We start from the raw sequence: 15,542 nt of genomic DNA, 5'->3' as shown, positions 1-15,542 counted from the left end.
TGGTTGTGAGAGCAGAACAATCAATGAAATTGAGTAAAATAGATTGCTCATTTTTGAAAGAAAGATTCTTCGCTCAATGTTTGAAAGCCCTTAAAGAAAATATCATTTGGAGAAATTTATTTGGAGAAACCATGACATATATAATAAATATAAGCAACCTAACTTTTTAAGAGTTATTAAGTTCTTCAGGATCAAATGGCTCATGCATCTAACTTTACTATCGAAACTTGTTTCAACGGTCAGATCTAGATCCAGCCGGAAAATTGTGATATTCTTAAAGATAGAGGGTACAAGAAGTAGCGGCAAACCGAATACGATTTGCCTGGACAGCGTAGTGAAGGATTTGAGAGTGTTGGGACTGAACAAGTGGAGAAATCTTGCAGTAAATCGTACTGCACTCAGACAGAGAGAGCCTTAGCCTGCACTGGGCTGTAGTGCTGATGAAGAAGAATTTTTTTTGAGCATGAAAATAAAATGAGAGATTCAAGAAATTTTACGAAGTCTGAAATCTTTTTTTTAAAATCATATCTCCTCTATACGTAAAATAGATAAATAATTAAACCTGAATTTCACAAGATAAAAGTTGATTTTGAGGCTGACCTCAAATATACTAATTATTAAGTTACAGAATGAGACACAAATAAGCTCATTCCTGCTATATAGATTTTAGAAACTTTTTTGATTTCCTTGAATTTAACCTCTTTCATAGTGAGTCAAACTACCTGCAATATAGGAATTGGAAATTGTATTTACTCTCTTTGAGAAAACAGTAATAAAAAGGGCAATTTATAACTTACGTTAGAATAGAAATGTTTGCAGAAATTTTACTGTCCTTAAGAAAATAAAGTATTTTCTTATAAGAAAGTGGGTGGAATCTTCCATGTTTCCCATAGAAATTTTTTTTTAACTGTGTTGTGGTTTTTTTTCCTGGTCACCATTAATTGCGAGATAACTTCGTTTCTTCGTAAAATTGTATCAGTAAATATACAGCATCGGTATCGATATACAGCAACACTTGTAAACCTTACGTACAGGAATATGACCTAGCCTTACATGTAAGAATATAAGCCTTACATGCAGGTAAATCTAAGAAAAAAAATTTATAATAAAATAAAAACTAGTAAAAACTAGCAACTAGTGAGTTTAAATGTTATAATAATTTTTACTATCGAAAACATTTCAATCGTCTTATTACAATAAATTAAGAAGAATCGACCCGGTAGAAAAGCTATATAAATATACAGTTCTTTTTATTAATTAATTTTTTTTAAAACAGCATTTCTTTCTTTGCAAATGAGCTCATCATGCAAAACAAATTTTAAAAATTTTTCTGTGTTTGTAATATATTTGTGAATAATATTAAGAAAATAAAAAGTTGACTTTAAATTCTAAAAAAAAGGAAATAGAAAGAAAAAAAGCACGAGTAAAAGTTGATGATTTTTAACCGAACCTCTTAAGAATGTTTTATTATAAGTATGTAACTAAGAAATAAAAGTTAGCTAAAAAAAAAGATCTGAATTAATTCCTAATTTTTATTTATTTATTTGCTCCAATTAAAAACCAGGATTTACTCTCCATAGTTCGACATAGTTAAAAATATTCGATCGAAGAAGTTTTGATGGCAGTTATGTGTTGATTACGTATTAATGAATTTTAAAATCTTAAAGAAATTGCATAATAGGTTTAATATGAGACACTGAAAATTACGGGGTTTATGTGAAATTCTTTGACAAATTTATCATTTTTAAAGTAATAAAATGAAGTTAAAAATACATCATTCTATTCGCATTGATCATAAACACATATAAAATATATAAAAATATAATTCAAAAAATTATACATTAAATAACTTTACGTTTTTCACAAAAAGTACCTTTTTAATAGATTTTAAAACATTAGTTGTACAGCATTTGAATGAAGATATATGTTAATATTCATAGTAGTTGCGAATAATAAAAGTAAAAGGTTTATTCAGAAAAGTCAGAGTCATTAAAACTAGGAATATGCTTTATGGGGTCTAATTTACCATCTATCAAAGTCAAGAATCTAATGTGAGATAATATTTAGGGATAATATGATGATGAAACATACTTTTCAACTTTTTATTGCTAAAAATCAATAAAAAAATAAAGATGTCTCACATTAGCCCTATTCGTGTGAGAAGTGGTTTCAATTTTAGCTTTTTAGAGCACTCAATATTTTATATAAGATAAACAGTAAACATTACAAAAACTAGGATTATTGTTTTTTTTTATTTTGGTCCATAACCGATATTTAAAAAATAGCAAAGAAAATTTCAGTTTATGCCTTTTTGCTTCAATTGGATACCTGCATCTGACGTCATCGTAAATCGTGGCATTTGTCGATTAAGTTGCCAATCAGGTTCGAAGCATTCGCGTGACGTCACTTACAGGTATCCAATTAAATCTGATTTAAATCACATGGTTAAGCACAATCACTTCACTTCTTCTCGTGTTGCAAATACCCAATTGGCCTGACGTTATAAATAAAAATATCTTTTGATGTTAATTTATAAAATTGAAAAAATAAATATTTCTATTGATTTAAAGTTAAATTCTTACTTGCACATGGCATCAACGTCACTGAGTGTCGTAGGGAACATGTATCTGACGTCGTTCAACATAGGTTTGACGAGTTTGGTACAGCTATATATTTTCAATTCACAATCGCTGTGGGTCACTGGGATGCTGTTGTTTTGCTGAGCTTCTGCTAACGATGTAACTATAGACACTAGAAAAATTGATTATTAAAAAACATGATTGAATTCCGACAATCGAATTATTAAATTGATACATGCCAAATGAATTAGTTTAATTCATGAATAATAAATCAACTCCATTAATTCGAATCTTAATTGATTGGAATAAACGGGATCGAGCAAATTTATTCAAACCAATGGATTTGAACCTATAGTCCGGTTGTTATGATAGCATTAAAGCGACATTAATGGACTGTTGACGGCAGTCTGAATATTAGAATTATACATTTGACTTATGGTATGTATTAAATATGCATTAAATTAATGGATACAAAACTGATGAATGTATTGTTTTGAATCAACAGCTTTATTTTGTAGCTAATATTAGAACCATGGATTCAAATCAATATAAATATGGACGAATCGAGGTTAAAATAATAAATACGAAAAAGTACAAAACGATGCTTTGAATTAACATTTATAAACTAATTCTAAAAAATAATAAACGATGTTTCCCATTCGAAGTTGTCAAATGAACCAATAAACCATTTCTAAATGAACTGTCTTTTAATTCAAATATGTTTTTTATTACTGGTATAATTATACTCGAACTAGTGTTTTGTCAAAACAATACAAACGTGTATAGAATTGAATTTGGCAGGTGTAAAGGTGAGGTGTGTGGCTGAGTGGTTGCGCTTCGCGCTCCCATGCCACAGATTTGGGATTCCATCCTCGGACAGGAGGAGATTGACTCAGTCTTTCACCCCTTTAGTGGGCCAATAAGACAATTACCAAACATGTTTGGGATACTGGGAAAATCCAAATTTGAGGTACCGCCCAACTGTAAAATCTCCTCCTACAAAGTGAAGAAAACTGGGATGTGTGCAGTATCCTTCCATGGGCTGTCGTGTCACTGAGTTAAGCTTAGGTGTAATCTCAACATGTTTTGTTTGAATAGAATTGGGGAAAAAAATGCTGTTGCTTTTTATTTTCTAAAATATACGCATCAAAGAAATAATTTCATTTGGAACAATCTAATAATTTAAGGATTAAAAGGAAGCATCTATATTTGTTTTCATGAGAATTTTTTTTTACTATTTACGTCAATTTTTAAAGCAGGACTGTAGATTATAAAAGCCGGCTTCCCGGTTGCGGACTACAAGTACTCAGTTTGTAGACCGCAAAGGCAATATTAAAAATAAAATTTACATTCCTCCACCCCCTACTGAATGCGATATTCTTAGAAATAATTTTAGTTATTTTATTCATGCCTTATCCAACCCTTTAATAATGGACAACACGTGATGGGTGGAATCTCTTATCTGTTTCATTTTCAATTTAAATACTTGCCTCAACATTTTTTGATCTTCAAAGCCGGATAAAGAGATTCAACCGGTTCTGTTACGTAAGAATCCTTGCCTTTTTGCTTAAGAGCGAGTGGCAAGCCCTTTTAAAACATGGTATTTGCTTAGATCTGGTACTCAATGGAAGCAAACATTTATGGTTTAGCTATCAGCTCGGTTAACAAACTTTGCTTCGTCACAGAAGAAAATGATCATGCGTTGTCAATTACTCGCTTAAAACAGGCACAAAATATGAAGAAGTTCAGAATGCTCCCTAGTTAAATTCATTAATAACGTTATTATTTTGTTTTACAGTATACTAACACTATTTGTTATTTTCTCTCATTGTTTTTGGCCCGAGACAAAATTAGTTGAATTAATAAAACTTGGGAAAAGCTAAAATTGTGCAGTCCTGCTGTAAAAGAAAATACTATTGTGAAAATTTCAGCGAAAAATATTTATTAATTAATAATATTTATTAATTATTTATTTATTATTTTTTAATTATTTATTTATTAATTATTTAGTTATTATTTTTTAATTATTTATTTATTAATTATTTATTTATTAATTATTTATTTAATATTAATAAGTTTATTTAATACTAATAGCTCTGTTTCTTTTTTTATTTAAATGAATTGTTTCTGCATGGACAACGAACAATGCTCTCAAAAAAGAATTTATCACATTATATTTTTAAAGATTTCAGTAAAGTTAATAATTAAATAAACAAGTTAAGTAGCATTAGATTTAAGTAAAGTTAAGAATTTTACAGTGATGTACACCTTTAGATCAAATTAACACATCTCATATTTCTTGAAATTAAATCATGTTCAATAAAAATCTATTTTAAAAAGCCGTGTTTGCTTTAAAATGATTTAAGTATGAAAGCTTCCCCTCTAAAATAATAAAGAAATACGGATAAACTGAATGCAAACATACTGATATAAATAGCATAATTAATTAGCATAATTTATGGAAGTAACAATATAATGATATATTTTATTTTAAATAATAATATTTAAAATATTCTAAAAATAGGATTATTTTAATTCACAATTATTATAATAAATAAATTGTTTTACGTTGATTGATAAAAAAAATTATTCCAAGCTTAATTTGAAATTTGATTCATAAAAATCTTACCTTCAAGGAATATGATGAATTGCCACCACCAAAATTTCATTTCATTTCTCTTTTGATGCATTGAGTAACTGAAAAAAAATCTTTTTGATTTCATGTGAGATTGTTTACATACATCTCTTTCATATTTGGAGATTATTTACTCAACTTTTTCTTGAAAAAAAAAATACAATGTCTCTCGCAATTCTAAGAATTCCACGTCTATTTGTAAGGTTTCTGTCTACAACATTGTTAGTTTTTTTCGTCTATAACTTTAGTTTAGAAAAAATGGCATCAGAAATGAGCATCAGTGGAGGTGTTGAGTAAGTCTTTTCTTTTTAATCACACTTGTATTTCAAGTTAAACTTCCATTTAACGCATTAAACAATTTCAACTGAAATTCATAGACTTGATACATCACATACACAGAATAGTTCTTGAAAATGATTTCTCTTTTCGAGTTAAAATTCTAAACTCTATCAAGACTTCATTCCAAAACAAAACAGTTACCTTATTAATTTAGTTACGTTAGGTTACTTGCAGTATTGAAAAAATAGGACAGCAGTGTATCCAATCATTAGTAAGAGACATCATTTGCTAAAGAGAACAAACGGAACATCGGCCACTCGCTCCAGAGGAAACGTTCGACAACCAGCAACGCCTTTGCAAGAATCTGTTGCAAACACATGTAGACAGCGTGCAGTTAGGCACTCTACCTGCCTTCAGGAAGGTGTTGGTTCGGGATGAACGCCCCCGCAGTCCAGAGATCATCGAACATAATTTCTAGCCGGAAACTGGGGATTCGGACACACAGCCTCCAAACAAGGCTGGATACTGAAAAAGCTTCCGCAATAAGCAGCGGTCTGTAGTTCCTACTAGTCAGCGACGATCGTTAACATCTGACATTTTATAAGCAACAACTGCGATGGAAATATTCGATTTGTTTCTTGCGAAAATTGCGAAATTTGACACTTGACCATCGTCGCTTTTTTTATGACAATACTGTTGCATCATTGCTACCGAGGACAAATACAATCGCTGTTGGTATTTTTGTTTGCGCGGAACTGAAGGGCATTATGGTAATGCAGTACAGCCTAATAATAAAGACAAGAGGAAATATAAATTTAGATACAGGAAACAATTTGTAATGAAATTTATTAGACAAAATGTACAAATATAACTATTATATGCTAACTATTAAGAATGCATGCAAATATCTTTGTTTAGCATTCGAATTTTTTCGAATACTTATTTGTCAAACATGCTCATCTAATGATTAAAGAAAAGGTATATTTTAAGAAATAAAAAAAGAAGAAGAAAAGAAAATCATTATAGTCAACATTTAAAAAAAAAATTAGTAAAATTAATGATTTTTAAAGTCCAACATCTGCAGTCTTAACATGTAGCAGGGCGACATACTTCACGCATACCGAATATTTATCAATTTTTGATTATTTATGTCAAAGTCACATCTTTCGGATAATTGTTTAAACTCTTTTCTCCGATTCTTGAGAAAGGTTCTCGGAAGCCAGATTTAAGGGCAAATGCTAATAATTGTCCCATTTACTCAAGATCCTAAAATATAGTTTTTAAGATAAATTTTTAACTCTAAATAATTGTTTCTCTATTCAAAAGGTATATGCTATGGGTTTCATATAAATAAAGTTTCTAAATAAGGTCCTAAAATATAGTTTTTAAGGTGAGTTCTTAACTCTAAATAATTGCTTCTGAATTCAAAAGGTATATGCTATGGGTTTCTAATACGTATTTAATTCCGAAACCTAACTTCTAATTAGGTCCTGGTTGAATCCATTGAATCTATTATTTCAAGGTAAATGAAAACAATTATGCTATATACCAGGAGTCTCCTCCACCTACTCGCTCCGCTCACCAACCCTCGTAATTGCCTCATTCCTCATTTTTCTCCCTTAAATGTAAATACTTTCCGCAAAAACGTACAAATTTCCTTTTCAAAATATACAATTATTGTAGTTTTATGTTAGAACAGTTTTCAGTATAATAATCGTAACGAACTAGGCGATTACGTAGATTTGAAAAGAAACATCTCTACTTGAAGAAAAAAAAATTTCGCTTAAGAAATACAGATTGTATGACTCAATAAGAAGAAATAAATGAGATGTAATTTTACTCGTTGACGAAACTTAAAACAATTCAAATAAGGAGCGATTTTCATTGCATCTTTAAAAATTTCGCTATTAATGTTCAGATTTGCATCTGGCTACATGTAATCTCTCTCTCTCTCTTTGCCTTTTTTTAACCTTTGATTGACATCTACCCGAGGGCGAGCTTATAAAATAAAGAAATTAAGATATCACGAGGGAAAAATAACTTTTCTACAGCATTTGGAAAACAGTCAATGTTTAAAGCAAAAAAGGTGGGGGGGAAATTGCGAAAAAGCACCAAAATTCGCAATAACTTTTGAACTAATAGGAATTTCGAAACAAAATTCGCGTCAAGTTTACAATTAAAAATGACTCTTTCAGCACATCAAATTTTAACTCTGTAGCTGCATTTCAACGGGCTACAGATCAAACTAATTTAGTAGTTTTTAGCCTATAAGTTTAGCAGTTAGTAATTTTTTAAGTAATTGTCGAATATTATTTCTTTTGTTCCGTCCTTCGTTACCGTACTTTTTCTGTAATCCAAAGTAATTTCAAATTTTTAAGTATTATAGTTTATGCGCGCAAAACAAAATTAAAGAAAAAAGAAAAGTAAGAAAAAAATTGCAAAAAAGTACTGAAAATTGCAAATACGAATTTTTTTTAAAAAAAGGCTTGTATTCATAAACAAAACTGCTCCTTTACTGAAAATTAAATTTCAACTCTGTAATTGCCTTTCTGTGTTCTGCAGAGTGACCCGTATGGTATTTTTTTACTTCAATTTCAACAATTAATATTTTCAAACTTATTATCGAATATTATTTTTTTTTATTCCATCGTACTCTCTGTGCTTTTTTTTCTCACAATTCTAAGTTTCTAAGTCTTACAATATTTATGGCAAACAAAGTGGGCAAACAAAATGTAACTCAACGTCGCATTTCAAACAGTCAAAACCGTGTCCGATTTTTTCATCAAAGAATATACATAGGAGTAGCATAGAAGTATCTATTCCATATTCTTTGTTTTTAATATAGAGCGAAAATGTTTCAGATGCCCACAAATGTTTCAGATGATTCTAAATCTTAATCCTTCACGAGAACTCAAAAATCAAATCGAAAATCTGAAAAGGTAATCTGAAAAGGTTTTACTACCAGCCTTTCCTCTTTTCCGTCTCGCTTTCACCCCTGATCTGCCACAATATTTTTCGGTTCGAAAAGTCTTCCATCTGATCCATTGTTGTTGAATTAGTTTTCAACAGGAAATATTACTGAATTAAAGAAATTCTGATCTTTCATTTAATACCGCTTCACAAATTCGTCTCTCTTTTTACGTTTTACTTTACTATCAAACGGTTTGTTTAGCATGTTCGTTCTCGGTATCTTGCTTTTCGTTATTAACGCCTAATTGTTTCAGGATCACACTACTTTTCCGTAGTATTTTTTACGTTAGTTCTTACCTATGAACTGTTTGATGATAGAACATATCAATACTTTTAAACTCGGTAAAAAAGAAATGTTTAAAAAAAAGTGCTAACATTTTAATTCAATACTTTAAGCGATAGCTAGTTTGTTTCCTTGAGTTTTTTTTTTTTTTTTTCTTTTGGTCAAATTCAGGTTTATACCTACCTCTTCCCGTATGAGATGTATTTAAACGATCATATTGAAATTTTTGTGACTCTCAGTTAGAAATTTCTAGGAAAAATAATCAAATAACAATTTATTTAATTATTATTTTACCATATTCAAACAAAACAGTCAAATAACCATAAATAAGATGGTATTCAAACTGTTAATTGTGAGAAAAACTGTTTGTTTTTATCGCACCAATTAAGCCCACCTAATGAAGCCACTTAGTTCCTTCGAAGTTCGTAATTTTTCCATTTTCGTCCATTTAAATTTATTTTTTACGGTTTTGAAGCCATGTTACTTGTAACTGGTTAGAAAAAAACGTATAGTTTTGTATTCATGGTTTTATAGCCGTAATAGTTTTAAAGTGTTTCAAAACCGTAAAAGTACGAAATGTTCTTGACCGTGAACCTTTGAAAAACCTTTTTGTGTAGCAAATAAAAGTTTTGTCCGCTGGAAGTTGGTCGCTTTGCTTAAAAATATGAAAGTTGTGATTTTTGTTATATCAATCTTTTCATTATTATGAATGTGTTTAAGTTTCATCATATCTTCCCTATATGCTAATTAAATTAGCTAATGATTTAAATATAAATTAGCTAAAGATTGTCAATTAGCTTTGTACAAGTGGTTTATTGAAAAAAATGAAGGGATATCAGTATCCAGGAGCGAATTTTAAAATAAAATTTATCTGATCCAAACAACTTTTTTTAATCTTTTTCTCTTAAATACTTTTTTTGCAAAACAAAAAATACAAAGAAAAATATTTATAAAATCTGTAGAGCATTATTATACGCACGGCATTAATCTGTTGCAGTACAGATTGTATTATTTAAAAAAAAAATGGAAAAGTTTATTAATGAAATTATATTAAAAAAAACAGCAATACCAACATAATCTAAATATTTTGATAATCCGAAGTAACTCCGATCTCAACTTCTTCGGATAATCAAAGTCTCACTATATTTACTTGTAACTTTTATTTATTATTTTTTTTTTTCTTTTTGGATTTCAAACTTCCATATATTTAAATTCTATCCAGATTTCCTATAATTACTTAGTATTTATTTGAAAAGGAATTTAAAACGAATATGGAGCTTGATGAAGATCGACTTACTCCAATAATTTTTCAGAAGGAACTAAGTCTTTTCAATAATCGCAAACCTGTAAATACTCTAAAAAATTGCATAATTCAGAAACAATATGGGTTCAAATTCATTTCCTTTGTTTATTTTGTAACTCATTTTAATGAAATAATGTATGTAATCTGTAATTTGAACTGGGGACATCTCTCTGGATCATCATCTGCGTTTTGTTTTAGGAAGATATATAAATCCTACTCTAGAGATCTTTGTCGGGAAACATCGAGTTTCAACAAACCAATGTATAAAAACTATTTCCATTGTTGATAAAATTTTAATGTAGGGCTTGCAAAATTGTTACTGCATATAATCGAGAATTAATATAAATTTCGTAATCTATATCTATATTTCTCTTATGCGGCGACAAAAAAAACCTCATTACAACTCCCCGAATGGCAACGCTAGAAAATCGACCAATGATTGCCGCTAAAAATGTCACATGCCAAATCTAGTGAGGTGGCTCAACATATAGTGCTTTTAAAAACGGAAACTGAAATAACCAGAGAACATTCTCACCAAACGTGAAGGTTTAACGAATTACATGTCATTTATTTGAATTCAAATTTACTTTAATGACTTAGTATTTACTAAAAAGATGTAATTTAAAAAAAAAAATTGTTATATGGATTTGAATGATTGTTTTGAATTCTTAGAATTTTGCGCATTTGCAATGTACCTAAGTTAGTAGCGAGCGAAGCGAGCTTGGTTTGCGAAGCAAACCATATAAGATTGCATAGCAATTTTCGGGGGTTGGCGAGCGTTAGCAAGCAGGGGGCGCATCCCACTAGTTAAATATAATCCTTAAGCATCATAAGAAATTGACAATATTCTCAAGACTGGTCAACAATTAGCAGTCTGGATTGCAACAGAGGAACAGGATCGTGATTTGCCACGTTTTCTGGATGATGCCTTAAGGTGACTGCATTTAAAATATACTGATCTTTGGTTGGTAAACATTTGTTGAGTAAAGACAATTGTTTGCAAGAAACTTATAATAAAAATAATAGGATAGCAAAAATAGTGATGCTTCACTATGAAATTGTCTCTACGCTGTTATTGAAATGTTTGCTCTCTGTAATCATAGTTAATTGAAGAATAGCACCTATTACCTTTTCCGGTGCAATGTAGCCAGTCTGAAAACACTTATTCGATAAATCTAGAAACGTAAAACTAGTTGCTTTTATGCGTTTAGCAACCATTATTCTTTAAACAACAAAGAGCTAAAGTATGGAGCTTCACTTAGACTCGCACTTGCATCTTACCTGACTAAAATTTTCAGGGCTGGAAAGGGTTAATAAGTTTTGAAAATCAGCTGCTTAGACATTATGCACAACTTTTAACAAATCATTTAAATAATGCATGAAGTTAATATGTGTATCGATACCTTTATCGAAAACATTTTAACCCCATACCTGGAAAAAAGCTAACATACCCTGCGCTTAGACGATATCAAAGTGGTCGATCACTTGGGGCCGCTAAACAATTTAATTTATGAGCTCATTCTAATTTATTACATTTTGATGAGTAGAACAATTTCTGATGTTTTGTAACTCTTTTATTTATTAAAATAGTCATAACTTAAAAATTTCATAATTTAATTAGAGTTGTACAAAATTATGCTTTTCAATGTCAGATATTTATGATTTTTTTAATAATTTATGCTTTTAGTTGTAATTTGTGTCAATTCCACGTTAAAACTTCAACTTGATTTGCAGCAAGAAATTTGAAAATGCAACTAACCGTTTATGATTGTTCCAGGACTGCTAAAACCCTCGGCAAAACATCTGATGGAAAAAGAAGGAAAAAACGAGAAGAAACAGAAGAAGAAAGATCACTGGAGCACATTAGAGTCTGTTGTAGTTCATTTACGTCGCGCTAGAGTTGAACAATGAGCTATTGGCGACGGTCTGGGAAACATCCCTGAGGATGATTCGAAGACATGCCATTATAATTTTGATCCTCTGCAGAGGGGATGGCACCCCCCCCCCTTCGGTAGCTCGACGACCTGCACGCGAAGTCGAGCACTTTAAAGTAGAACAGTTTAACGAGGACCAATACCGCATACCCTCGGTCGCTACGCAGACTGATCCAAGTGGTCACTCACCCGCACACTGACAGCAGCCAGTGATGCTTGACTTCGGTGATGGGATCAGTCCACTGCTCATTAGAGTTAAGCGAATAGTGATTATCAATAGGAAATAAATCTTTAGAGGGTATTTCCAAAGGTAAAAAAAAATAACAAACTATTATAGATGCCAATGGTGCTTAATTAATTTTGATAATAAGTACTATTGTTATTATGGTAATTGGTGTAGTTTTAATATGCACCAAATATACTAATATAGGTTCAATATATTATATTAGCATATTTGGTACCCATTAATACTGCATCAATATTGCAGCGTACAACATAGCATATAACAATATTGCATTGATCAACTGCATAGAACTGTTTTGTCCCACGACTGATCGTAAAGATCTTAGAGTTGACTTACTACGTAGTTGTCATATAAAGACACAGTTCCCAGCTGTACACCGAAGTCAATCATCACTGGCTACGGTCAGTGTGCGGGAGGGTGACCACTTGGATTAGTCTGCGTAGGGACCGAGGGTGTGTGGAATCTGTTCTCGTTAAACTGTTCTACCGTAAAGTGCTCGACTTCGGCAAGCAGGTCGTCGGGCTACCAAAACGGAGGAGTCATCCCCACTGTAGAATCTCAAAATTGTGATGTCTTGTTTTCGGATCATCCTCAGGGATGTTTCCCAGATCACCACCGATAGCCCATTGTGCAGCTCTAGTGTGACGTAAATGAACAACAACAACAACATTTATCGTTGTACAGCAGTGGACTGATCGTAAAGATACGGTTCCCAGTAGAACACCGAAGTCAAGAATCACTGGCTGCGGTCAGTAAGCGGATGGGTGTCCACTTTGATCAGCCTGACAAGGGTGCGGTATTGATCCTCGTTAAACTGTTCTACCGTAAAGTGCTCGACTTCGTGTGTAAATCGTTGGGCTACCAAAGTAGGGGAGTCATCCCCTCTGCAGTGGATCAAAATTGCGATGGCATGTCTTCGGATCATTCTCCGGGATGTTTCCCAGATCATCGCCACTAGCCCATAGCTCTAGAGCGAAGTAAATTAGGTACTTACCTATCATTTTTCGTTGACAATTTTACGTTTTATACTTTGTTTTCTTCTTATTTACGTTTAGCAAGTCTTGAAAATGGGGGCCCATTTATGAGCGTTTTCAACAACTCGATTGTTGCAATTTATTTATTTTTCAACTCAGTAGGACACCGAAGTTAAGTATCACTGGCTGCGGTCAGTAACCAAGCGGGGACCACTTTGATCAGCCGTAGTAGGGACCGAGGTTAAGCGGTATCGGTCCTCGTTAAACTGTTCTACCGTTAAGCGTTCTGCTGGCAGAGTTTAGTGCGTTGTGGAAAATGCCCAGCAAGCATAATGAAAAAGTCATCTTTTAACTAATCATAAATTTTATTAGCAAGAAAAATCATAACTTAACTTAAACATCATAAAGGAGAAACAATCCTCTCCATAACATGAGGTAACGTATTCAATACATACAGTCATGAAAATCAAACGAAACAAAACTTCAAAACCAATCTTGATTTGTTATATATATATACAAAGTAACACTTGCATAATGAGGGTACTTACACACTCAAAATTAATACTATGCAAATTCTGTCTTTAAACTATTTTTAAATGTTCGAACTCCCTCTTTCAGAGGTTTTTCGAACTCGTGATCTTTGACTCTTACTCGAACCTTGTTCATTGAAATCCATAGTCTGACATGCGGCCCCATCGAACATTTCAAAATAAATTCCTTTAATTTTACTTAATTCAGTCTTAGTTAAAGCCTTAGTCAAAAAATCAGCCAAATTACTTTTGCTTTTAATATACTTAATTTCGAATTTTCCCTCATTAAGCAAATTTCTCACGAAATGAAATCTTATATCAATATGCTTCGTCTTTAAATTTTCAACATTATTTTTACAATAATAAATTGCAGATTGATTGTCACAATACAAAACAGGTTTTTCAATTTTTGATATTATGTTTAACTCATTACATATGTTTGTAAACCATAAAAGTTCTTTAACCGTATCTGTTAAAGCTATAAATTCTGATTCCATGCTACTTAATGCAATACATTTTTGTTTGCTACATTTCCAACTAAAAGGAATACCTGCTAAGCATATCAAATAACCTGATGTAGAAAATCTGTTTGTTAAATGACAACCCCAATTTGCATCTGAATAAGCTATCAAAGAAGAATTATTAAGATTTGATAAACAAAGTTTATGTTCTTTAGTATTTATTACATAATTCATAAAATCTACAACTACAGTCCAATGTTGGTAATTATAGCAATTCGAGAATTGTGACATAACATTCACAGCATATGAAATATCTGGTCTGCTACGATTTGCTATAAAAGATAAGCACCCTATCAATGTACGATAAGGAAATTTCTTCATTATTTTATTTTCAACAATTTCATTTACTTTATTTGGCAATTTAAAACCTACTTTAATTGGTAACGTAACATGAGTTTTAGGTAATTCATTAAATCGTTTACATAATTTTTCAATATAAGTTTTTTGATGTAAATACAAATTACCGTTTTTGTTCTCAAAGTTAACACCTAACAAATATTTGACTTTTCCTAAATTTTGAATATCAAGTTTACACTTAATCAATTCAATAGTTTCATCTAAAATAGTTTTAGTCTTACAAAATAACACCATGTCATCAACGTATACTAATAAAATAATGTTATTCATTTTATACACACAATTACAACATTTGAATTTTTCGAAACTAATCGATTTTAGTATAGTATCTAACTCAGCATTCCATTCTCTACCTGATTGTTTAAGTCCATATATCGACTTTTTAAGTAAACATACTTTATTCATTTCACCTTCAATTTCAAAACCTGGAGGTTGCTTCATATAAATTACCTCACTAAGATTTCCATACAAATATGCAGCTTTCACATCTAGCTGTGCATATTTCCAACATAACATAGACACAAGAATAATAAATAGTAATCTAATAACTGAAAAATTCACAACTGGTGAAAATACATCAAGAAAGTCAACACCATACTGTTGTCTAAAACCTTGTGCTACAAGTCTAGCTTTGTATTGTTTAACATTATTGTTTTCATCTCTTTTTACTGCATAAACCCACCTATTTCCTATTACTTTAGCATTGGGAGGTTTATCAACTATTTCCCATACCTTTCTTTCGTTCATAATATTTAACTCTTTTTCCATTGCCTTATTCCACTGATTTCTTTCTGGTAGTTTTTGTGCATCGGAAAAGTTTTTCGGTATTTCTGCATTATATACCTCACCTTCAAATATATCACTTATCTGATTATCTACAAAAGAATTAGATGGCGAATCTTCACTTTCGCTATCAGTGTCACTATGGGAAGA

General features: G+C 31.2%; 1 protein-coding gene across 2 annotated transcripts in view; it reads right to left on the bottom strand.

Moving 5' to 3' along the window:
* The window catches only part of LOC107450364 (uncharacterized), a 33,161-nt gene that overhangs the window by 9,278 nt on the left and 8,341 nt on the right, over positions 1-15,542 (bottom strand). The window contains exons 1-2 of one of the 2 annotated variants that reach the window (XM_043045456.3): positions 5,209-6,251; positions 2,583-2,751 (exon numbers count right to left, since the gene is read on the bottom strand). In XM_043045456.3, the coding sequence (XP_042901390.2) occupies positions 2,583-2,751; positions 5,209-5,302 (263 nt within the window). In that variant the 5' untranslated portion in view covers positions 5,303-6,251. Of the gene's footprint in view, positions 1-2,582; positions 2,752-5,208; positions 6,252-15,542 lie in introns of those variants that run through there. The other variant, XM_071178775.2, reaches the window with a different exon arrangement.

This window comes from Parasteatoda tepidariorum, chromosome 6 (genome assembly GCF_982258835.1).
Source record: "Parasteatoda tepidariorum strain Cologne lab strain chromosome 6, Ptep-v5.0, whole genome shotgun sequence".
Classification (NCBI taxonomy): domain Eukaryota; kingdom Metazoa; phylum Arthropoda; class Arachnida; order Araneae; family Theridiidae; genus Parasteatoda; species Parasteatoda tepidariorum.
This window is presented reverse-complemented; position numbering and strand designations above follow the sequence as displayed.